The sequence below is a fragment of the Balaenoptera borealis genome, assembly GCF_965194805.1.
Source record: "Balaenoptera borealis genome assembly, chromosome: 8".
NCBI lineage: Eukaryota > Metazoa > Chordata > Mammalia > Artiodactyla > Balaenopteridae > Balaenoptera > Balaenoptera borealis.
In genome coordinates this window covers 21969076-21996120 of record NC_138865.1, presented here as the reverse complement: position 1 = coordinate 21996120, position 27045 = coordinate 21969076, and the positions used below count along the sequence as shown (strand labels likewise).

The window sequence follows — 27045 nt, the reverse complement described above, 5'->3', positions numbered from 1 at the left end:
GCCTCCCCTCCCAAAAAAGCAGGGCTCATCTCTTATGAAAAGGCATTTTTCAGGTTGAGATCTAGACAAATTGACATTATTCAGCAACTTTATTATCATCATTTTTAGCTTTCCTTTTTTCCATTCTATGAGTCTTCCTGGGCTGTGACTGACACTCACTCTTGCTCCTTTAACCAAGCTGGAATTTCGTAAAGACTCCACTTCTTTGGTTTTTTCTAAGATCAAGTCCTGGGCATCCTTTTCATCCTTGATGCTGCAATATAGAAAGGAAAAACAGATATAAAATGCAAACATGGAAAAAAATTAATCAACCTAAATGAGGATATGAGAAAGATACGTGACAGCAAATCTTAGCATAAGACTATTTAAGGAGTCATAACAAGTCATTTACGACCAACAGAAAAGAGTAAAAATCTAGAGATGCTACCAAAATATATAGCCCTGGATTTTCACAATGCTCTTAGAAAATGTGAAGTGGCTGGCTAGATTTAAGGAACATTGGACAGGAGTAGACGAATTCCTAGGTTCAGACCACGTAGTTGGGGAAATCATTAATTCAAGGCAAAGACAGTTTTATGGACTTAATTAAGAAATGTCACTATTCCGAACTGTTTATTCTTAATTAGAGATTAATGTAAATATTAATGTAAGCATTGAAAATCTACACTACACCCATCTGTAAAATAGCTTACTGGTAAGCATTACATACAGTCTACACCACTTATTACTATAACAGCCTTAAACCTCCATTCCCAGAAGGATTGCTCAGTTAATGAGATGGTTAGTCTCATCACTCCCTAGCAAGTTCTGTGCTGGCAAATAAAAACTCAGGTATAAAAGAGAACGAAAGAAAATTTTAGACATACAAAGAGGTAGAAAGTTTATAACACACAGACTTTTCTGAAAGAATTCTTCCAGGATGTTCTCTAGTGCAAAACAAAAGCTGAATTCAAGAGAGAGGGAAATAGGATACAAGAACAGTGGCAACAACTATAATTGTAACTTATGATTAAGTCTAATATACTGTCAATAAATTATAATCTGGATCTAAAATCCCATATGATATCAGCGTTAGATCTGGAGTGGAACTCTCAGAGTTCTGGACCAAATGCAGGGAGAACACAAGAGCCCTACTCTCACTGTCTCCACTGGCCATTCAATCTTCGTGAAGCAGCAGTCGTCATAGAATAATGACTCTGCTGGATCAAAATCAACGCCTACCAGTAAATAAGCAAATTCTTTGAACACCTTAGAAAAGACGTGCCCTATAGAAACAAATTACACACTTTTGAATATTTTTATTGTTAATGAAAACTTAGAGCATCTTGTATCCTTACAGTAAGAGGTAATATCACAGATTCTCATATCACTGAACTTGAAAAATACATTTCTTCGAATCTGATCTCCAGAAACTTTGTTAGGCTCAATTATGATGTTTTTGTATTAAGTGTGATTATAGTGGAAATTTTTGAAATAAAGCTGCATCTCACATATACTTACATGTGATACATGATATGAAGGGCTTTCAGGAGAAAAAAATATTTCTTGTGTGGCTTTCCTGCATGTTAATAATCAAAGAAGCAAACTGAGCACAATGCTTGAACAAATTCTTATGGAATTTAAAAGGAAATAACTGCCTACGAACAAATCACAATTTAAAAAGTTTAGGCAAAACACAAGACAAACACAAACCAAAATATGTGCAGGGAAGAAACAACAGTGAAACTAGTATGGGCATTGAGTCACATATTCCTGGGAACCAATTTGGTTCTAGCTGCTAGGATTTATGTGAACCTAAGTATATTAAAAGCATCTCTGGGGACTTCCCTGGTGGCGCAGTGGTTAAGAATCCGCCTGTCAATGCAGAGCGCACGGGTTTGATCCCTGGTCCGGGAGGATCCCACATGCTGCGGGGCAGCTAAGCCGGTGCGCCACAACTACTGAGCCCATGTGCTGCAACTACTGAAGCCTGAGCACCTGGAGCCTGTGCTCCATAACGAAAGAAGCCACCACAGTGAGAAGCCTGAGCTCTGCAAAGAGGAGTGGCCCCCGCTCACAACAATTAGAGAAAGCCCATGTGCAGCAACGAAGACCGAACGCAGCCAAAAAATAAATAAAAATAAGAAATAAAATTTTAAAAAAGCATCTCTGAATTAAGACACAAAATGGAGTATTAATATGTATTTAACTGGCAGAGTAGTTAGAAGCATCTGAAATATATACATCCAAAAAATTGTGTTTGTGTATACATGCATCAGAAGATAGATATATAGATATATATATACATATATACGCATAAACATTTTGCCCCATTTATTTTATCTCTTGTTCACTCTCTTTCTCCATATGTTTTTCTTTCTGAATCATTTGAAAATAAGTCACAGACACTACGTTTTACTACCCCTTAAATACTTAAGTATAAGAACACTTCTTACATACTCACAGTACAAAAATAAAAACCTGGAAATCCAACATCGACACAACACTATTAACTAAAATATAGCCTATATTTAAATTTTGTTAATTTTCTTTATATATATGTGTGTGTATATATATATATTTGCACATTGTGGACACACAGCTTTTTTGTTGTTATTGTTAAATACACACCAAAAAAGAGCTTACAGAAATTGTCTTAATTTTTAATCTCAGTCAAAACTTTAGACTTGATAATTCAGGAAAGTGAGCTGAAGAATGTTTAAGAGTAATAAACACATTTAATTTCCTAATTCATTAATTTCATGCTGTATTTAAATATAGTGCTACCTGTATTTCAAAGCACCATTTCCTGTTATAATTTGTAAGAAAAGAAAATAGAAATTTAGCTAAAAAAATAAGTATTCTTTTGAAAGCAGAAGCCCTGAAACCCAGCTCTAAGTATAAACACTATTTAGCATATATTTTTAAAAAGTGTAATTGAGTTATTACTGGTAAATTAATAGGAAAAGAACTGCAGACGTGGGCCTTAAGTACCTTCCTGAGGCATTCTGTAGGGGCTTAAAATCATTCACCCTACAGAATAAGGGCGTTCTGTCCTTGCTCATAGTGACACAAACAGTCCCAGGGTTTCCCCTCCTGGAGATCTTGGTGGAGCAGGGAGGCCTGAAAGTCTAGCTCCAAGTCCTGCAACTGTCCAAAGGAGCTGCCGGTGTGAGGTCAACTGCTGCTCCCTGAGGCTGGAAGGGTCCTGCCCCAGGATTCCAAGGAAGGCACTGGCCTCAGCGGCAGTTAAATGAGAAGACCTAACTGTACAGGCTGGATGGGCATCCATGTATAATGGCCCATCCTGTGGGAAAGGAGGAAATCCTTCCCTGGATCATAGGGTGGGAGAAATCCAAAAGGGCATTCTGGTGATGACATTGTGATACTGAATCATTCAACATAGCCTTTGAACTCTGAACTTTCATATACATACATATATATATATACAAAATATATATGATTTTATATATATATATATATAGGACAAGCAGAAATCGCTATAAGTCATTTCATAATTTTTTAATTCTGTTTTGTTTTGTTGAGATATTTCCTTTTGGTAACCATTAATTTTGATAAAATTTCAAACTTGCAGAAAAGCTTAAGAATAGACAAAGACCTCCTGTAAATTCTTTATCAAATTTACCATTTTAAACATTTTGCCCCATTTACTTTACCTCTCTCTTATTCTCTCACTCCATTTGTTTCTTTGTTTTGTTTTGGTTTTTTTCTGAATCATTTGAAAGTAAGTCACAGACATTAAGTTTTATTACCCCTGAAATACTTAAGAATAAGGACACTCCTTACATAATCACAGTACAAAATTAAAAACCTGGAAATTCAACATCAACACAACACTATTAACTAAAATATAGCCTCTATTCAAATTTTGTTAATTGTCCTAATAATGTCCTTTGTAATTATTTTTCTCCAGGTTCAGGATGGAATCCAGGACTGCTAGCTGCATTTAGGTGACATCTTTAATCTGGAGACGTTCGTCAGTTTGTCTTTGTCTTTTATGACTTGGAGACTTTGACAAATACAGATCAATTATTTTCAGTTTGGTTTCCACATGATTAGATCCATGTTAGCAGCTTGGAGAGGAATTCCATAAAACTGACCTTCTGCCCAATTGCACCCTCTAAGATGGCACAAACTCCAACACCATGCGCCCCAGGGACACTTGATGTCTATTTGTTGGTGATATTAACTTTGGATAACCAGATTGTTTCTTTACTGTAAATTTTCTGTTCTCCATTTCTAACTAATAAGCTGTTCTGCAGGAAAATATTTCAAAACTAAGCAGTTATCCTGTTCCTCATCAAACTTTCATCCACTGATCATTCTTACCTGAATGTTATTAATATGCTCTGAAGACAGGTTTCCAATGCCATCATTCCTTCTACATTTGTTAATTGGCATTCACCATAAGAAACAGCTTTTCCTTTTCTCTCACTTATTATGTATTCATTAATTTATTTATACCTGAATATACTAATGGGCTCCGATTTCATCTTATTCCTTATTTATTTTGATGCTCAATTGTCTCCTGTATTAGTCAGCTCAGGGTACTATAACAAAATACCATAGGCTGGGTAGCTTAGACAACAGAAATGTCTTTCTCACAGTTCTGGAGGCTACAAGCCCAAGAACAAGGCATCATAAAAGTATGTGTCACCCTGAGCCTTCTTCTTTTGGCTTGTAGGTGGCCGCTGTCTCACTGTGTGCTCATATGGCCTCTTCTTCGTGTGCGCTTGGAGAGAGAGAGAGAGGTTTTGATGCCTCTTATAAGTGCTTCACTCTCATGACCTCATCAAACCTAGTCACCTCCCAAAGCCCCCACCTCCAAATCCCATCACATTGGAGGTTAGGACTTCAACATATGAATTTAGGAGGGGAAAATATATTGATCCCGTCTGGACAATTATCTCCTATTGGTCAGAGGGAAACACTTCAAGCCGACTCTTAAGTCCTTTTCACAAGCTCCAATATTATTTGAAGGCTTAATTGTTTTCTGGCATAAGATGTACCAAGGTCATCTTGTTCTTTCATTGTCCTAGATATGGAATCAAGAATTTTCCAAGGACCCCTGTTTCTTTTTATGGGGAGTGATATTTAGAAAACAGCACACTATATGTGCTGTTTGCTACTGGCTTATTGCTCATTGCTACTGGCTTATCCCTGCTCTCGGTCCTCTCAGCAGAAAGAACTAGGTGAACATGCAGGTATATGCACACACATATACATATACGCACACACACATGTACGTATACAAACATACATATACACATACACGTACCACTCAAATACACATACCCATGTACACACACATGCTTCTACGCATACCACACATGCACAAACTTATGTATACACACACAGACACAGAGACACAGACATATATACATGTATATAAGCTTTGTAAAAATAATAAAATGAAACACAAAATAGACATTTTAAATCTGATTCCTGAACCTGACACTATCACAGAGCATATCTCTTAGGAAATGGAGTAGGAGCTAGAAAACATGGTGAACAAACCTCATAGAATCAGGAGTCATTGACTCTTACCACACCTGTTCACCTGAGAAGCAGCTGTGAAGCATGCTAAGCAGAGTGGCAGCTGTATCTCTTAGCAATACCTTGAGTCTTAAATGTTCTGTGTTCAAAATCTCTACTCTTATAGTCACAAAGGTCATATTCACATTTACTTTAACGTTGGAATAAGTATGGCTATATAACAACAACTCTTAGTCTGTAAAACGTAGAGATGAATACCTGTTTTCCTTGGGGACTTTGCTAGTGCAAAGCCTTCATTTGGTTGGGCTCATACTGAATGATGCACAAAGAGGCAAGTGGTGGATCAAGGGAAGGCAAGACTCCATGGGACACAATCTAGTCCCTTAATCTCAACTCTAGACCATGAGGAAATTCTCATTTAAATGAGAATTAAATGCAGTTCTTTCAATTCTCTTAGCTATATTAAATTAATAGGTAGTATTCTATATTATAAATCTCTTTTATAATGTAATCTTTGAGGGCAGGATTGATACACTCATAGCATTTTAGTGGACCTTCTGAAATCTGCTAAGAGAAGACTGGAAGGCAGTGTGAAAGAATGCTGTATCAAGGCTTGCTGAATGATGGATGTTATCAATGAGACCATCCAGTGTGGGTCAGCCCAGGGACACTCCAGATGATGGTTTCCAAGACAAAAGTAAATAAGGACCAGTTGGTCTGAAAAGTGTAATTGGAAACTGTTCTATATACGTCAAATTGTTTAAGAAAATTAATTAATTCAAGGAAGATAAATGATTATCTGCCACCATATGAAGTTTTGCTTGTTAGTGAGGGAATACACACATACACAACCACACACAATATTATTGAAAAAATTTTAATGATGGTTCTTTCCAGAATACTGTGTTCACTAATACATCTGGATAAGAGGAACTGTGTAGAAATCGTATACAAACTCCTCTAACCTCTTCCAACAAGCTCTAGTTTCTCCCCATCTTAAGCCAAAAAGAAAAATGATAAAACTTCAGCCCTCAGCTAAGTTTACCCCAGAATGACTATAAAATAAGACTAAAATAGCATAAAACAAAAATCCAGGTCTTTGAAGCCATTTGAGGACAGCCAAAGCCACCAAGATACCAGTAAAGGGAAATGCATAGAGTGGGCCTTATATTCGCCACAACCCTTTCCTTCAGAGCATTTGTTAGTTTGCCATTCTGCGCACAGACACAAAACAAAAAATAGCAGCCCAGAGCTTACAGCAATCTCACTGGGCTGCAGGAGCTGATGGCCAAAATTTGAGAAGAAAGGGAACCAAAGAGGACTTGACATTCTGCATGCAACTTCCTTCTGCACAGGGCATTTGATAAATTCTAGGCTGTACGTATGGATCAAAGAAGACAAGCAAAAAAGCAGTTTTAAGAGACTATAAAATGAAAGCAGAGTTTCAGCTGTTTAATAGTGCTGGAGAAATGGAAGTTGGAGTTCAGAGCCTACCAAAGAGCACAAGTCCTGGTCAACATTCAAGGTTTTCATTTGAGACCTCAGAAAGTCTTCACCATGGGAGTCAGAACAAACTAGAAAATGCCAGCTTTAACAATGTCTGAAATACCATCTGAACTGGATTCAGGTGAACTACCCACTCTCTATCTGCCTACCAGCAGAAAATCCAATCTAAGGAAAGACAGCTTCATCCTGAGCCTCTATAATTGCTTATGAAATTTCTGTTATTTAATGAAAATGCAGTGCACTAAGAATTCCAGAAACATGATCAGGTAAACAAAAATACAAAAGTAAAAACAGACAATAGAGAAAACCCACAGGTAAACCATATCTTGTCATGTCTCCAATCCCGCAGAGGCCAACTGTGAGTCAGAGTTTATTCAGAAATGCACTCGTGAGCAATAATTATGGAAGGGAGGGTACAGGGGCAGTACTGGGAAGAGAGAGAAGTTGAGTCATCATGAAGACCCAATTATAGTCTAAACTGACTCCATGGAGAACTCTAGACCAAGAATGGGCTTTCTGAGTTGTGTCAACTTGCGCAAAGATAGGCAGGCATTTATGTTCCTCATCAGTCAATGGATGTGGGCTCCCCTAGGGTGGTAAGACCTTGGCAAAGTGGTTCTGCATCTACAGCTGAGGCAATCCCTGGAGTTACTGAGAGCTGAAAGCTGTCTGCTGACAGAACTCCGAGCGGTGGAGCCAAAAAACGTTTCAGTGAAGAGGGAATGTGGGTACACATCACATGTTCAAGAGGATGTATAAAAGATGAAAGATAGATAAAACTAAACTGGGATTTTAAAAAGATGTCATGTTATTGGGACCTACGAAAAAACAGAAGCCAAGACAAGATTCAATGTGCACGATATTTATTAGGAGAAACACTTGTAAGAGTGTATTAATCATGTTTGTTATTTTCTATATTTTATGATGCTTTGATATCTTGAGGCCTTATGGACCCAGAGAGAGATTGATCCTTGCAGGGTTAGCTAACTCCTAGAGATAGCAAACAACTTGCCTGAAAGCATGCCTCTGATATGCAAACCAACTAATCCAGAGCCTATACTCCCAACCACCTCCTTTATCTAATTCTCACACACACCAAGCCAGTACTCCTCCTGCCCTACATCACCTCCGTGCCAGGTACCAGACAACTAGGGATGACTTTTATAGCCCAGAGTCCACCAAAATCATTCAAACTATCCAATCTTAGACCTGCTCAGATGCTTAGCCTGTCTTACCTTTCCTCCCCATGAAACCACAATAAATTCTCTGGCTCATGCTTTCACCTCTCCTTCTCCCTCCTGACTGACCCTGGTGCTTCCCCATGTGGCCCTGCAGGGCACAGTATGCTCCCTCCCCTTGGGAATTTTAAGTAATAAACTCCTCCTTCAAGGCAGTCATCAGTCCATATCTGTCATCTTACCATACCTAATTAAACCAAATCCAAGCTACCCACCATAACAGAGAGGAAATGGAGAGGGACCCTGGGAGAACCCAGATATGACCCCAGGAGAAGGAAAGAGAGAAGAAAGAAACATGTGTGGAAGGACCTTATACTGAAGTGCAGTTCTAAGGTATGCCTGGCAAGGATGTCGGGGACACCTTAAGGCAAACTTTCCTGGCAAATGAGTCCTCCATCTCTCAGGACCATCCTGACCTTGGTATTCTTACAAAGCTCACTGTCTGGGATCAGCCTGTGGGAATCACAGCCCCAGTACAAACACTGTGATGAATTTAGAATGCAGCTGCTGAGACCAATGGTCAATTAAATATGGTCCCTACTTTGGGAGGTAAGAGGTGCATTCTCATGGCCACCAAAGATAGTAATTCTAGAACACAAAACATGTAACTTGAAACAGAGATTCAACAGATGGGATATTAGTGAACAGGAAAATGGGTCAATAAAATTTTTTTCGATAGAAAAATTATGGAAAGGGAGAAGGAAAATACAGAAAGTTTGAAGACTGTACATGAAAAGCAGTGAAAATGTATAACAAAAATATTTATAGTACAAGAATAATGAAGAGGGAGAATTGGACAAAAGTGGTATTAGAATAGGTACTGACCAAGAATTTTCCAAAATTAATATCAAGTGACAAATCCAGAAAGCTCTACAAACCTCAAATCTGACAAACAAAAAATAAGCCAAATCTAAGTTTATCTTACTAAAATTGCCGATAATCAGTGACAAAGAGGGGGAAAAGAATCATTTTGCTTTCAAACAGAAAACAATAACATTTTTCAGAAAAATTATGGGAGTATCTCTCTCATTATTTGGTCAATAAAAGAACAACATTTTTTAAGTGCTTAATGAAAATAACTGCCAACTTACAATTCTATACCCAGTAAAGAATATACTTCAATAAAGCATGTGGTTATACTGGAGATATAATATGGAACATGATGAGTATCGTTTACATGGCTGTATGGTATATCTGAAAGTTTTTAAGAGAGTAAATCTAAAGAGCTCTCATCACATGGGAAAAAAAACCATTTTTAGCTATATGAGATGATAGATGCTATCTGTAACAATTACAAATTCACATACTCTTTCACTCAGCTATTCCACATATAAGAATTTATACTACAAATAAACCCTCAAATGTTTGCAAGAATGTACGGATAACATTATTATCCATGGCTTTTGTTTAAGGATGGTAAATGGTTAAATCAATTTTCATACTTTGACTCAATGGAATACTAAGTGGCCATATCAAGGAAATGATCATGTATTGATAGATTGATCGCCACTATACTCTTAAGTGAAAAAAGCAAAACATATAACAGAATACACAGTATGCTATCTTTTGTGAAAAGGAGAGTATAGAAGTATATATGAGTATTTGTATCTTCCCTGAATGTATGCATAAATTTTCTTTGAACAAATATGTTACAAATTAATAATATTGCTTGCCAGCAGGGAATGGGATTGATTAAGTGTGAAACAGCAGAATAAGGGAGATTTTTCACTGTATGCTCTTTTGTAACTTGTAAATTTATTATCTATTCTGTCTATTAATTTTTTTTAAGTAAACACTGGAAGTTTCCAGTTCTGGTAAAGATGGAACAAGTACGCTCCATCTTATTGAAGGCAAATAAAATCCTAGGGCAGAATAAATGGAACAGCTATCTGAGGACTCTGAAATGTAAATGGTAAAAGGTAGATTGAAGAAACAAACCAGAATCCAAGTAAGAACAATCCAGCAGTGAGGTTCATAGATATTTTCCCCCCCTTTGGTATCTCCTGACCTGAATTCAAAGTCAGCTTGAAACCTGAAATTGCACACAAGGTGTAGAGAGAATGAATTCCAAGAGAAGCCTTTTCTTTCTGATCTACCTTTAACAATAAAGAAGGGTGACTTGTGGGGGAGACTCAAGATCAAGAGGTGAAGTCAAGGGCCAAGGAGAGTTATTTCTAACCTTGAAACCTAATTGAGGAACCCCCAATATTTACCTGGCTAGAGTTCAGAACATGTATGGTAAAGAGACTACTTTTTTACCTTCCATTTTATCTCATTTTGAATCACAATGTCTAAAGCTTCTATCCTATGCCTGCTATCATGCCCTTGTATAATTCCATTCTGCTGAAGGTGGGTGGGCCACGTGACCTGCTTGTAGCCTATAGAATATGTCAAAAGTGATAGCATGTTACACCTGTGACTATATTGCCTTATATAAAATTCTATCTTGCTAGCATAGATTCTCCTTCAGAGCATGATGAAGTAAGTTTCCATGCTGGAGAAGCTCACATGACAAAAGCAGATGGCCTATAAGGTCTGAGAGAGCCTCCAGCTGATAGCCAGCAAAAGTCATATAGCTGCAAGAAAATACATTCTGCCAACAACATGAATGAACCAGAAGTAAATGCTTCTCCCATTAAGCCTCCAGATGAGAATACAGCCTGACCAACACTTTGATTGCAGCCATATGAGACACTAAGCAGAAGACTCATCTAAATTTTATCTGGACTCTCCTGACCCACATAACCTCTGAGATAATAAATGTATGTGCTATTTTAGCCACTAAGTTTAAGGCCATTTGTTATGCAGCAATAGAAAACTGAATATAGTGGAATGAAATGCACTGAACCACAGAGAGAAAAATAGATTGGAAAACAAAAAAGGAACAGAGCCTCAGACTTATTAGACAACATCAAAGGGTTTAATATTTGTGTCACTGCAGTCTTAGAAGAGAAGAGAATGTGTGCAGAAAAAATATTTTAAGAAATCATGACTAAAAACTTCCCAACATTGGCAAAAGACATAAACTTCCACATTGAAGAAACTCAGTGAATCCAAATAAATCCTTACTCAGATACATCATGAGCAAACTGCTAAAAAAAAAAAACCAGAGAAAAATAATGCATAACACAGAGAGAAACAGTGATTTGAATGATGACATGTTTCTCATCAAAAACCATAGTGGCATAATTCAAAAAGAGTTATGTACCACAATGTTCATTGCAGCTCTTTACAATAGCCAGGACATGGAAGCAACCTAAGTGTCCATCAACAGATGAATAGATAAAGAAGATGTGGCACATATATACAATGGAATATTACTCAGCCATAAAAAGAAATGAAATTGAGTTATTTGTAGTGAGGTGGACGGACCTAGAGTCTGTCATACAGAGTGAAGTAAGTCAGAAAGAGAAAAACAAATACCATATGCTAACACATATATATGGAATCTAAAAAAAAAAAAAAAAAAGGTTCTGAGGAACCTAGGGGCAGGACAGGAGTAAAGACGCAGATGTAGAGAATGGACTTGAGGACACAGGGAGGGGGAAGGGTAAGCTAGGATGAAGTGAGAGAGTGGCATGGACTTATAAATACTACCAAATGTAAAATACATAGCTAGTGGGAAGCAGCCGCATAGCACAGGGAGATCAGCTCAGTGCTTTGTGACCACCTAGAGGAGTAGGATAGGGAGGGTGGGAGGTAGACGCAGGTGGGAGGAGATATGAAGATATATGTATATGTATAGCTGATTCACTTTGTTATAAAGCAGAAACTAACACACCATTGTAAAGGAATTATATTCCAATAAAGATGTTAAAAAAACAAAAAAAAAACATAATGGTCAGAAGACAGTGGAACACATGTTATGCTAGGAGAAAAAAATCCATGTGCATGTAAAATATTATTCAGGAATGAAGGCAATAAAAAGATATTCTCAGATGAAGGAAAATTAAGAGAATTCGTCACCAGCAAACCCACTGTAAAAGAAATGCTGAAAGAAGTTCTTGTGAAATAACACCCAAAAAAAATATAGAATTTCAGGAATAAGAAAAGAGAAAAAGAAATAGTATCTATTTAAATATTTTAAAATTTTCTCTGCTTAAGTTCTTTTAAATATGTGTGACAACTAAAATCAGAAATTATAACATTGTCTTATAGGATTTTGAATATATGTCTACAACATAAATGGGGGAAAGTTAATGGACTTTTGTTGTGGTAAAGTTTCTATATTCAACTTGAAGTGGTAAAATGTAAAATTCTTAGTATAATAAGAAATGTTAAATATGTATATTTTAATACCTAGAGCAATCAATAGAAAATTACAGAAATATTATTTTTAAAATTCAATAGATAATTTTAAATGGAAACCTAAAAACAATTCAAATACTTCAAAAGAAGTCAAGAAAGAATAACCAGGAACAGAAAACAGAGGGAATAAACAGAAAACAAGTAATAGGAGAGTAGACCTAAATGCACACATATCAATATTATGTTATATGTTAATGGTATAAACACACAAATTAAAAGACAGAGATTGTTGGAATGGATTTAGAACTGACTGTATGCTGCTTGGAAGAAATGCAGTTTAAATAAATGATACACACAGGTTAAATGGGAAAGGTTGAAAAAAGGATAAACCATGCAAACACTGGTGAAAGCAGGAGTGGTTACACTAATATCAGACAAAGTAGATTTCTGAGCAAGGAAAAACAGCATGAATAAAGAAGAACATTAAATAATGACAAAAGTGTCAAATAACAAAGAATACATAACAGTCCTAATGTGTATGCATCAAACAACAGAGATTCAAACCGCATGAAGCAAAAACTGAAAGAATGGGCAGATCTACAGTTATCGTTGAAGACTTCAGTATTCCGTTCTCAGTAATCTATACAACAATCAGAGAGTAAATCAGCATGAATATAGAAGAACTGAACAACATCATCTAACAACTTGATCTAATATTTAAAGAACACTTCATCCAACAGGAGCAGAATTTTCATCAAGAGAGATCATATCCTAGGTCATAAAACAAACCTCAACAATCAGACAGAATGTTCTCTGACCATAATTAAACTATCTAGAAATCAATTATAAAAAGATAACTGAAAATTCTCCAAATATTTAGAAACAAAAAACACACTTTTAAATAATCTATGTGCAAAGAGGAAGTTTCAAGGGAAATTAGAAAATATTTTGAACTGAATGAAAATGAAAATATAGCTCATCAAAATTTGTGGAATGTAGCTAAAGCACTAGAGAGAAATTTATAGATTTAACTGTTTATTTAGAAAAGAAGAAAAAATTCAACTCAGTAATCTTAAATTTCCAACTTAAAAACTAGAAAAAGAAGAAGGAAAAAATGCAAAACTAGTGGAAAAAAAAGAATTAGTACAGATAAGAACAAAGGTCAGTGAAACTGAAGACAGAAAAACAGTAATGAAAATGAATAAAACCCAAAACTGATTCTTTTTAAAAAATTAATAACTTTGATAAACCTCTATCCAGAATAACAACGAAAAAGAAAGAGAAGACACAAATTATCAATAACAGGAGTGAAAAAAAAAAGATATCACCCCAGACCTCACAGATATTAAAAGGATAATAAGAGAGCAATATAACAATTCTAGGCACATAAATTAGACTTAGATAAAATAGACAAGTTCCTTGAAATCCATAAACTATACTAAAGCTCACCCAAGAAAGACTAGACAAGCCAAAGAGTACTATATCTAACAAGGAAATTAAACTCATAATTTAAAAATACCCCTTCACAAAAGACTATAGGCCCCAATAGTTTCACTGGAAAATATTACCAAATCTTTAATGAAGAAATAAATCTTCATAAATAAATGGTGCCAGAACAATTAGTTACTTGTATGCAAAAGAAAAAAACCCTCAAACTAAACTTCACACCTCATACAAATAGTAACTCAAAAGTGTACCACAAACCTAAGTGTAAAATGTAAAACTATAAAACTTTTAGAAGAAAACATAGGAGACAATCTTAATTACCTTGGTTGGGCAAAGTGTTCTTGGCATGTTTTAAAAGAAAAAAAATAATAAATTGGACTTCATCAAAATTAAAAACTCTTGCTCTGTAAAATATATTATTAAGAGAATGAAGAAACAAGGTATAGACTGGGAGAAAACATTTACAAAACACTTATCTGACAAAGAACTTATATCCAGAATATATATATATATTTTAAAATTCCCAAATCTCAACAGTAATAAAACAAACCAACTTTTTAAAAATGGCAAAACATTTGAACAGACATTTCACCAAAGAAGATGTATTGTTGGCTCATCAGAAGATGCTCAGTATAATTAGCCATTATCTATTTGGGAAATGCAAATTAAAATCATAATGAGTTATAGTTTCACACCTATTAGAATAGCTTAAATTTTTTAAAATGTCAATGCCATGTCTGGCAAGAACACAGGGTAACTTGAATTCTCATACATTGTTAGTAAGAATGCAAAATGATACAACCACTGTGGAAAAGAGCTTGGTAAGTTCAAGAAGTTAAATATATAAACACTATATGACCCAAAAATCCTAATCCTATGTATTCACTCTTGATAAATAAAAACATGTTGACAGAAAATCTATACACAAATGTCTATAACAGCACTCTTTATAAATCATCATAAGCTGCCAACTAGAGAAATGTCTTTTAATAGGTTATTCAGTAAATTCTGATACATCCATACGATGGAATATTACTGAACAATAAAAAAAAACCTAAACTATTACAATACACAACTTTGATAAAACTTAAGGACTTTACACTGAGTGCAAAAATCCAACCTCAAAAAATTATATACTCTATGATTCCATTTATACAGTACTCTATACACGTGTTCAAACTCATATACAAGTGTACACAAATGAAAGCCGACTTACTATATGTAAAATTTTTAAATAATATAAATTAAAATAAACAATGCAAATGAAGCTGTAGGCAAGAAACACAGGATTCCTCAAAGACTTTTTAGTTGATAGTGTGTGTTTTGTCCTGGTGCTTCTCTAAATTCTTTAAAAAAAAATTTTCCTATCTGCAAACAGCAAATGCTGGAGAGGGTGTGGGAAAAGGGAACCCTCTTGCACTGCTGGTGGGAATGTAAATTGATACAGCCACTATGGAGAACAGTATGGAGGTTCCTTAAAAAACTAAAAATAGAACTACCATACGATCCAGCAATCCCACTACTGGGCATATACCCTGAGAAAACCATAATTCAAAAAGAGTCATGTACTCCAATGTTCACTGCAGCACTATTTACAATAGCCAGGACATGGAAGCAACCTAAATGCCCATCGACAGACGAATGGATAAAGAAGATGTGGTACATATATACAATGGAATATTACTCAGCCATAAAAAGGAAAGAAATTGGGTCATTTGTAGAGAGGTGGATGCACCTAGAGTCTGTCATACAGAGTGAAGTAAGTCAGAAAGAGAAAAACAAATATTGTATATTAACACATATGTGGAATCTAGAAAAATGCTACAGATTAACCAGTTTGCAAGGCAGAAATAGAGACACAGATGTAGAGAACAAACGTATGGACACCAAGGTGGGAAAGCAGGGAAGGGGTGGTGGTGGTGGTGGGATGAATTGGGAGATTGGGATTGACATTTATACACTAATATGTATAAAATAGATAACTAATAAGAAGCTGCTGTATAAAAAATTAAATTAAATTAAAAAAAAAAATTTCCCTACAGTTGTGGGTGACCTAGGAATCATTCCCCATTTGGCTCGTTTGTGGTTCAATGAACCAATCTCATAATTGGCCACTTGAGAATGGAAAATTCTCATTTGGGCTTTCCCTTTAGCCTTGTCCAAGTATCCTACATTTTGACTGCACTAAAAGATTACTAAATACAAGAAAGGAAAAGGAGAAAGGAGAAACATATTAACCTGTGCACTTACCATATTTTATACAACTATCATCAATCTACAGGAGGGCCAGTTCCACAGCTGAGGTGCTAAGGTCTCCCAGAGCCTTCTGCTATGGCCCAGCTGCACCAGAAGGTTTGAGGTGAACTGACTATATGTAATAGAGGTTTAATTCTCGTGGTAAGATAGCAAGTGAAAGATGAAGTACAGCAAGGGACAGGTACGGCCAGAAGAATTTTTCAGCAAACTTTCTTTAATTTTCTACTCAACATTAGTAATAATCAGATATTCTGTGGGTGATATTTCCTTCCTTGAATGGTTTATGGAAAAAGCCATCACCTACCCTTCCTGAGACAGGCAGAAAAAGAGACAGACTTGTGTACACACAACTCCATAAACATGACATGGAGGTCAGACCCCTGCCTCACTCACTCATGTCTGAGATGACTGACAGTAATGCTATCTGATTCTAACTCATTCTTTCTCATTTGGGACTCAGGGAAGTGGGCCACCTTTAAGAGAAATATCACCAAGTAGGAAGCATATAAAAGTTCCCTTGGCAAAGAACAGACACACAGACTTCACCAGGTTTCTCATGCTTTTATTCCCTCTCTTGTAACTTAGGTAAATGGCCTTTTGGGAAGACAATGGTCCCGCCTCATGGTATTCTCAAGTGACAACTTGGCATATCTATCTTTTCTGAAATGATAAAGAATTGTTACAGCACAAATGGCCAAAAATCTTGTCCTGCAAAGTGGTATTTTCCAAGGGGCCGCTGAACACCAGGCAGGCTTGAGTTTCCTTAATAAAGTCCCAAACCATTGTCAGTGCAGCTACAGCCAAACTCAGCTACAGCCTTGGCCTCTGTCATAGTCCCCCAACATCCAGCAGGTACCCCAGACACTCACATCTGTCTAATTGTTACCACTTTTGTGGCCTTTTCCCAGCCCACACATTTGCTTCTGTCTTTCCCCTGACTTCATATTTGCCCCTGTTCATACCCTTGTTTCCTCCAGCCTTTTCCTACCCAGTCCCCACCACTTCTCCCCATCCCCCCTGCTCACTTATTTCAGGATTTTCACTCAATCCCTTTTCTTCTCTACAGTTCTTTTCTGTTTTTCTAGTCCCTCCCGGTCACTTGGTCATTGATCAAAAGACATTTTTTGAGAGCGATAATAAAAAGTTTTGGCAAGGATGTGAAGAAATTGGAACCCTCATACAATGCTGGTGGGAATATGCAATGGTGCAATTGTTAGAGAATAAAGTCTGTCAGGAGGGAATTCACAGAACATGTGAAGTAGGATGTGCCAGGAATCTCTCTCTCCATCTAGACAAAAATTGCACTGACAGAATCTGTCTGATGTAACTATATTGGAAATCTGGAGCCTATTGAAGGCTTGCAACTTCCAGGGAAGTCTTGGATGGTAAATTGCAGTCAATTTGGGGCAATTTCAGCTCTTACCACAGTAGCAGCTACCCATCCCCCAACTACAGCCATGTGGCAGGCAGCTGTGCACGTGTTCTATGAGCAACTTGAACAGAGCTTGTAGGAGATGGGATGAGTAAAAAGGAGTCTATCCTCCAAATATGGGGGGATCTGTGCTCTAATTGTTTTTGGGGTTTTTTTGTAATGTATTTTTTTTAACATCTTTATTGAAGTATAATTGCTTTACAATGGTGTGTTAGCTTCTGCTGTATAACAAAGTGAATCAGCCATACATATACATATATCCCCATATCTCCTCCCTCTTGCATCTCCCTCCCACCCTCCCTATCCCACCCCTCTAGGTGGACACAAAACACCGAGCTGATCTCCCTGTTCTATGAAGCTGTTTCCCACTAGCTATCTATTTTACGGTTGGTAGTGTATATATGTCCATGTCACTCTCTCACTTTGTCCCAGCTTACCCTTCCCCCTCCCCGTGTCCTCAGGTCCATTCTCTATGTCTGTGTCTTTATTCCTGTCCTACTCCTAGTTTCTTCAGAACCATTTTTTTTTTAGATTCCATATATATGTGTTAGCATATGGTATTTGTATTTCTCTTTCTGACTTACTTCACTCTGTATGACAGTCTCTAGGTCCATCCACCTCACTACAAATAACTCAATTTCATTTCTTTTTATGGCTGAGTAATATTCCACTGTATATATGTGCCACATCTTCTTTATCCACTCATCCGTTGATGGACACTTAGGCTGCTTCCATGTCCTGGCTATTGTAATTAGTGTGCTCTAATTGTTGATTGCTGCTTCTGGTGACAGAGGCACAGATGAAGACGTGTGCAATCATTGTTGCTGCACCTTTGCCCACTGTTGCAAGCCCCTCCTATTTTGGCTAATGTGATTTCCAGGAAATTTCAAGGGCTGGTGCCATTTTATCCCACTACATGTTTTGCTTTTCCTCATTCAGAAGCCAGACATTAAAGACTAGGACATCCAAAAACAAGCGCACATACAGGAAAAATTTAGAAAGTTGCTGTGCATGCCTAAAGTATCAGAAAAGACAGAAGAAGACATTAAGTTTATATCACAGGCTGATGCTCAGCACAGAGAGGCTGCAATAGTCAACAAAAACAAAACCAATAGACAAAAACAATGACAAAAAATAACAAGCCCTGGGGAAGGCTAGAAACCCTGATTTCCAGAGTTACTGAATTATTAAATTCAAGTGTCCAGTGTTCAAAAAAACCACAAGGCATACAAAGAAACAAGAAACTATGGCCCAGGGACTTCCCTGGTGGTCCATTGGGTAAGATTCCATGCTCCCAATGCAAAGGGCCTGGGTTCAACCCCTGGTCAGGGGACTAGATCCCACATGCATGCCACAAGTAAGAGAAGTCCGCATGCCGCAACTAGGAAGTCCGCATGATGCAACCAGAAGATCGTGCATGCCGCACTTCCCTGGTGGCACAGTGGTTAAGAATCCACCTGACAATGCAGGGCACACGGGTTCGAGCCCTGGTCTGGTAAGATCCCACATGCCGCAGAGCAACTAAGCCCGTGTCCCACAACTACTGAAGACTGCGTGCCTAGAGCCCGTGCTCCGCAACAAGAGAAGCCACCACAGTGAGAATCCCATGCACCGCAACAAAGAGTAGCCCCCGCTCGCCGCACCTAGAGAAAGCCCGCGCACAGCAATGAAGACCCAATGCAACCAAAAATAAATTAATTAGTTAATTAATTTTAAAAAATAAATGGATATTAAAAAAAAAAGATCCCGCATGCCACAACTAAAGATCCCACATGCCACAGCTAAGACCCAGCACAGCCGAAATAAATAAATAAAAATAAATAAATAAAATATTACACACAATAAAGAAAGTATGCCTCATCCAAAAGAAAATAATAATTCAACAAAATTTGTCCCTGAAAAAGACTTAACATAAGACACATTAGACAAAGTCCTCAGAATAACAGTCTTAAAGATGCTTGAAGAATTAAAGGAAGATGTGGAAAAAAATCAAGAAAACAATGTATGAACAAAATGGAAATATCGATAAAGAGATAGAAAACCTTAAAAGAAATCAAAATGAAATTCTGGAGCTGAAAATTACAAAAACTGAAATTTAAAAATTTACTAGAAGGATTCAAAGACAGTTTTGAGCAGGCAGAAGAAAGAATCCGTAAACTTAAATACAGGACAATGGAAATTATCAAGGTTGAGGAAAAAAAAGAATGAAGAAAAATGAACATAGCCTAAGAGAAATAGGGACACCAGCAAAAGAACTAACATATGCATCATGGGAGTCCTAGAAGAAGTAGAAGAAAGATAAATGGGCAGAGAGGATACTCGAAGAAATGATGACTCGAATCTTCTCAAATTTGAAGAAAGACATGAAAATAAACATACAAGAAACTCGATAAACTCCAACTGAGATGATCACAAAAAACCCACACCAAGACACATTAGAATCAAACTTTCGAGAGTTAAAGATAAAGAGCAATCTTGGAAGCAGCAAAAGAGAAATTAATCATCACTTACAAGTGATCCTCACTAAGATTATAAGCAGATTTCTCATCAGAAACTTTGGAGGCCAGGAGACAGTGAGCTGATTTATTCAAAGTGCTAAAAGGAAAAAAAACTCTCAAGCAAGAATACTATATCTGGCAAACTGTTATTCATAAGTGAGAGGAAAATCAAGACATTCCCAGAGAAACAAATGTTAAGGGAGTTTCTGACCACCAGACCTTCCCTGCAAGAAATGATCATTAAAGTCCTATGAAGTGAAATGAAAGGACAAAGATGGTAACTCAAAGGTGTGTGGAGAAATAAAGATCTTAATAAAGATAGATACATGGACAAATATAAAAGCTTGTATTACTGTGACAATATACTTTTTGTTTTGTGTATATTTTAAGAGACAAATACAGTGGGATAGATTTAGAAATCAATAACATAAAGAAAACTGAAAAATTCACAAAACGGTGGAAATTAAACAACACACTTTTAAACAACAAATGGGTAAAAGAAGAAATCACTAGGGAAATTCAAAAATAGAGATGAATGAAAACAAAAACATACCAAAACTTATGGCTCTCAATGAAAGTGGTGTTAAGGAGGAAATTTATAGCTATAACAGCTTACGTTTAAAAAACAAGAAAGATCTCATATCAACAACCTAACTTTACAACTTTAGGAACTTAAAAAGAAGAACAAACTGAAACCAATCTAGCAGAAGGAAGGAAATAAAGATTAAGCCAGAGATAAATGAAATACAGTATACATAAACAATAAAGAAAATCAATAAAACCAAAAAGTGTTTCTTTCAAAAGAGGAACAAAATTGGCAATACTTTAGCTAGATGGATCAAGGAAAAAAAAGAGAGAAAACTCAAATTACTAACACCAGAAGTGAAAGTGGGGGCATTACTATCAATTCCACAGAAATAAAAAGGGAAGTACTTTGTACTCAAAAAAATTGAATAACTTAAATTAAGTGGACAAATTCCTAGAAACACAAAACCCACCAAGACTAAATCACAAAGAAATAGAAAGAGAATAGACCTGTAACTGGTAAGGAAATTGAATCAGTAATCAAAAATCTCCCAAAAAATAAAAACCCTGGATCTGTTGGCTTCACTGTGAATTCTACCAAACATTTTAAAATGCACTAATACCAATCCTTCTCAAATTTTTCAAAATATTAAAGAGGAAGGAACAGTTCCTAACTCATTCTATGAAGCCAGCATAACCCTGACACCAAAGCCAGACAAAGATACTACAAGAAAACTACAGACCAATATCTCTTATGAACCTTGATGCAAAAATCCTCAACAAAATACTACCAAACAAAATTCAGCAGCATGTTAAAAGGATTATGCACCTTGACCGAGCAAGATTTATTCCCGGAATGCAAGGACGGTTCAAAATATGAAAATCAATCAATGTAATATGCCACATCAAGAAAATGAAGGAAAAAAACCACATGATCATCTAAATTGATGCAGAAAAATTATTTGAAAAAAATTGAACATCTTTTTACGATAAAAACCATCAACAAAATAAGAATAGAAGGAAACTACTTCCACATAATAAAAGCCATATATGAAAAACCCATAGTAAACATGTGATGAAAGATGGAAAGCTTTTTCTCTAAGATCAGAAACAAGACAAGGATGCCCACTTTCACTACTTCTATTCAACATAGTACTGGAAGTTCTAGCCAGAACAATTAGGCAAGAAAAAGAAAAAAAAGACATCCAAATTGGAAGGGAAAAAGTAAAATTATCTGTTTGTAGATGATACAATCTTACATGTAGAAAATCCTGACGACTCCAAAAAAAGCTGTTAGAACTAATAAATGAATTCAACCAAGTGATACAAAATCAACACACAAAATTACTTGCATTTCAGTACACAAAAAATGAACAACCTGAAAAGGAAATTACAAAGACAATTCAATTTACAGTAACATCAAAAATAATTAAATATTGATACTTAGGAATTATCTTAACCTTAACCAAGGAAATGGAAGACTTATACAATGAAAATGACAAAATATTGGTGATAAAAATGAAAGATGACAAAATAAGTGGAAACACATTCCACATTCAAGGACTTTCGAAGAGTTAATATTGTTAAAATGTCAGTATTATGCAAAGCGATCTACAGATTCAATGCAATCCTTATTAAAATTCCAAAGATATTTTTTGCAGAAATAGAAAAATCCATCCTAAAATTCATATAGAATTCCAAGGGACCCCAAATAACTGAAACAATATTGAAAAAAAAAGAACAAAACTGGAGGACTCACACTTCCTAATTTCAAAACCTACTACAAAGCTATCATAATCAAAACAGTGCAACAAGTGCAACATTGGCATGAAGACAGACATATAGATCAAAGGAATAGGATAACGAGCCAGAAATAAGCTCTTTATTATATGGTGAAATGATTTTTGACAAGGTGCCAAGACCATTCAATAAAGGACAGTCTTTTCAACAAAAGGTACTGGGAAAACTGGATATCCACATGCAAAAGAATAAAGTTGGAAAGTTGGACCCTTACTTAACACCGTATATAAAAATGAGCTCCAAATCAATCAAAGATTTAATGTAAGACCTAAAACAGTAAAACTCTGAGAAAAACAAAAACAAAACATGGAACAAAAGCTTCACAACTTTAGATTTGCCAGTGATTTCTTGGATATGACACCAAAGGCACAGGCAACAAAAGTAAAAGTAGACAAATTGAACTTCCTGAAAATTTTAAATTTTTTGTCAAGACATTATTCACAGAGTAAGAAGGCAACCCACAGATTGAAATAAAATATTTGCAAATCATATGTCTGATAAGGGATAATTATCCAGAATACACAGAGAACTCCTCAAACTCAACAACAAAAACAAACAACCTGATTCAAAAATGGGTAAAGGACTTTAATAGATATTTCTCTAAAGAAGCTATACAAAAGGCCAATAAGCACATGAAAAGATGATCAACTTCACTAATCCTTCAGGAAACGCAAATGAAAACTGCAATGAGATACGACCCTACACCCATTTAGATGGCTACAATCTAAAACAACAACAACAAAACAATGTGTTGGTGGTGAAGTGGAGAGATTGGAACCCAGTGCAGTGTTGGTGGGAATGCAATACGGTATAGTCACTGTGGAAAACACCATGAGGTTCCTTGAAAAATTAAAAATAGAATTAGCATATGATCCAGCAATTCCATGTTTGGGTATATATCCAAATGAAATGAAAGCAGGGTCTCAAGGAATATCTTCACACCCATGTACATAGAAGCATTATTCACTACAGCTAAAATATGGAAGCAACCCAAATGTCCATCACCAATGAATAGGTAAGCAAAATGTGGTACATACATACAGTGGAAGATTTTTCAGCCTTAAAAAGGAAGGAAATTCTGCAATATCCTACAACATGGATGAGCCCTAAAGACATTATACTAAGTGAAATAAGCCAGTCACAGAAAAACAAATATTATATGATTCCACCTATATGAGGTACTTAGAGTAGTCAAAATCATAAAGAGAGAAAGTAGGATAGTGGTTGCCAGGGGCTAGAGGGAAGGGAGAAAGGGGAGTTATTATTTAATAGGTAATAGAGTTTCAGATTTGCAAGATTTGTTGGAGGGGATGATGGTGATGGTTATATAGCAATGTGAAAGTATTTAATACCATTACACTTAAACGTAGTTAAGAAGGTAAATTTTACATTATGTGTATTTTAACACAGTTTTTAAGAAGGAGGAAAAAGTCTGGCAGTTCCTCAAAAGGTTAAACTTAGAAATACCATATGATCCACCAGATGGTGGATCTACTAGACAAAGACAACTGTCTTTGAAATAACTGTCTTAAGGATGTTCAAAGAACTTAAGGAAGATGTGGCTAAAGTCAAGAAAACAATGTACAAACAAAATGGAAAATGTCAATAAAGAGATAGAAAACATAAAAAAAATCAAAAAGAAATCATAGAGCTGAAAATTACAATAACTGGCAAAAAAAAAAATCACTAAAGCAATTCAAAGGCAGATTTAAGCAGGCAGAATAAGGAATTTGTGAACTTGAAGAAAATAAATTATTGAAGCTGATGAACAGAAAAAGACTGAAGAAAAGTGAAAAATGCCTATGGGACTTATGGGGTACTGTCAAACAGATCAACATACCCATAGTTGGGAGTCCTAGGAGGAAAATAAAGAGACAGAGAAATTATCTTAAGAAATAATGGCTGAAAACTTACCAAGTTTGATGAAAGATATGAATACAAACATCCCAAAAGCTCAACAAACTCAAACTAGGATGAGCTCAAAGAAACCCACACCAAGACACGTTATAATTAAACTTTCAAAAGACAAAGACAAAGAAAGAATCTTGAAAGCAGCAAGAATGAAGCAACTTGTCACATACAAAGGATCCTATCTAAGATTATCAGTAGATTTTTTTCATCAGAAACTTTGGAGGCCAGAAACAGTGGGCTGATACATTCCTAAGTACTAAAAGAAAAAAAAATTAACAGCTAACAATCCTATAACCAACAAAACTGTCTTTCAAAAGTGAGAAAGTAATTAAGACATTTCAGGTAAACAAAAAATAATGTAGTTTGTGACACTAGACCTGCCTTGCAAGAAATTCTAAAGGGAGTCCTACAGGTTGAAATGGAAGGACACAAGACAGTAGTTTAAAGCTGAATGAAGATATAATCCTCAAGAAATGTAAATATATGGGCAATTATAAAAGCTAGTATTATTCTAACAACAGTTTGTAACTCCACTTTCTGTTTCCTCCATGATTTAAGAAACTAATACATAAAAAATTATTAGTCTAAATGCTAATATTATTCTAACTTTGGTTTGTAACTCCACATTTTGTTTTCTACATAATTTAAGAGATAAATGCATTTTAAAAAATTATTAGTTCATGTTTTTGGACACACAATGTATAGATGTAATTTCATGACATCAGTAACTGAAAGGAGTGGGGACAGAGCTGAAAAGGAGCAGAGTTGCTTTATGTTATTGAATTTAAGCTGTTATAAATTCAAATTAGAATGATTTAACATGAGGATGTTAAATGTAATCCCCAAGGTAACCACAAATAAAATAGTTAAAACATGAAAGCAACCCAAGTGTCCATCGATAGATGAATGGATAAACAAAATACGGTGCATGAATACAATGGAACATCTTTCAGCCTTAAAAAGGAAGGAAATGCTGACACAGGCTACAACATAGATGAACACTGAGGACATTATGCTAAGTGAAATAAGCCAGTCACAAAAAGACAAATTCTGTGTGACTCCACTCATATGAAGTGCCTGGGGTAGTCAAATTCATAGAAACAGACAGTAGAATGCTGGGGGCCTGGGGGAAAGGAGGAATGAGGAGTTATTGTTTAATGGGTAGAGACTTTCAGTTTTGCAAGATGAAAAGAATTCTGGAGATGGATGGTGGGAATGGTTGCACAACAATATGAATCTATTTAATGTCACTGAACAGTACACTTGAAAATGGTTAAGATGGCAAAAACTATGTTACATGTATTTCACCATAATAAAAAAGAGCAAGGGAGTGGCTGCGTTCCTGAAAACAGGTGTGTGGGTGAGGGGACTGCTCAAGCCTTCAGAGCTTGGAACTATGAGCTCTGGAGTGTAGTCTTCCCTGTGCTTTCATGTTGATGATTTTGCTTGGACCTCACAGTCATCTGTGCAGAAGGCAGACCCTTACTTCCTCATTTTAAAGATCAGACTAGAAACAATAAATGCTGGAGAGGCTGTGGAGAAAGGGAAAACTCTTGCACTGTTGGTGGAAATGTAAATTGATACAGCCACTAAGGAGAACAGTATGGAGGTTCCTTCAAAAACTAAAAATAGAACTACCATACGATCCAGCAATCCCACTACTGGGCATATACCCTGAGAAAACCAGAATTCCAAAAGAGTCATGTACCAAAATGTTCATTGCAGCTCTATTTACAATAGCCAGGACATGGAAGCAACCTAAGTGTCCATCAACAGATGAATGGATAAAGAAGATGTGGCACATATATACAGTGGAATATTACTCAGCCATAAAAAGAAACGAAATTGAGTTATTTGTAGTGAGGTGGATGGACCTAGAGTCTGTCATACAGAGTGAAGTAAGTCAGAAAGAGAAAAAGAAATACCGTATGCTAACACATATATATGGAATCTAAGAAGAAAAAAAAAAAGGTCATGAAGAACCTAGGGGCAAGACGGGAATAAAGACACAGACCTACTAGAGAATGGACTTGAGGATATGGGGAGGGGGAAGGGTAAGCTGGGACAAAGTGAGAGAGTGACATGGACATATATACACTACCAAACGTAAAATAGATAGCTAGTGGGAAGCAGCCTCATAGCACAGGGAGATCAGCTTGGTGCTTTGTGACCATCTAGAGGGGTGGGATAGGGAGGGTGGGAGGGAGGGAGATGCAAGAGGGAAGAAATATGGGAACATATGTATATGTATAACTGATTCACTTTGTTATAAAGCAGAAACTAACACACTATTGTAAAGCAATTATACTCCAATAAAGATATTAAAAAAAAATTTTTTTAAAAAGAAGTTCTTCAGGGAGAAGAAAAATAATACAGGTCAGAAACTCAAATCTACATAATAAAGAGTATCAGAGAATGAATAAGTTGAAGGTGAAATAAAAACATATTTTTCTTATTCTTTTGTTCAAAATAATATTAGCAGCAAGGTATTCAGTTATGTATGCTTATGTGTGTATGTGTGTGTATATAGTAAACATACTCTTACCAAAAAATCCAACAATAGCACTTTTTGGTATTTACTCAAATGAACTGAAAATGTATGACTATGCAGAAATCTGCACATAAATGTGTAGAGCAGCTTTATTCATTCATAATTACCAAAACTTGGAAGCAACCAAGACATCCTTTC

The 27045-nt window shown here is 36.1% G+C and overlaps 1 protein-coding gene across 2 annotated transcripts in view; it reads right to left on the bottom strand.

The window, feature by feature from the left end:
* LOC309633732 (serine/threonine-protein kinase MRCK alpha-like) overlaps positions 1-27037 on the bottom strand; it is a 66776-nt gene extending 39739 nt beyond the window's left edge. For both annotated transcript variants that reach the window (XM_082402994.1, XM_082402993.1), the window contains exon 1: positions 160-27037. In XM_082402994.1, the coding sequence (XP_082259120.1) occupies positions 160-294 (135 nt within the window). In that variant the 5' untranslated portion in view covers positions 295-27037. The remainder of the gene's footprint in view (positions 1-159) is intronic.
* Positions 27038-27045: the final 8 nt, after the last annotated feature.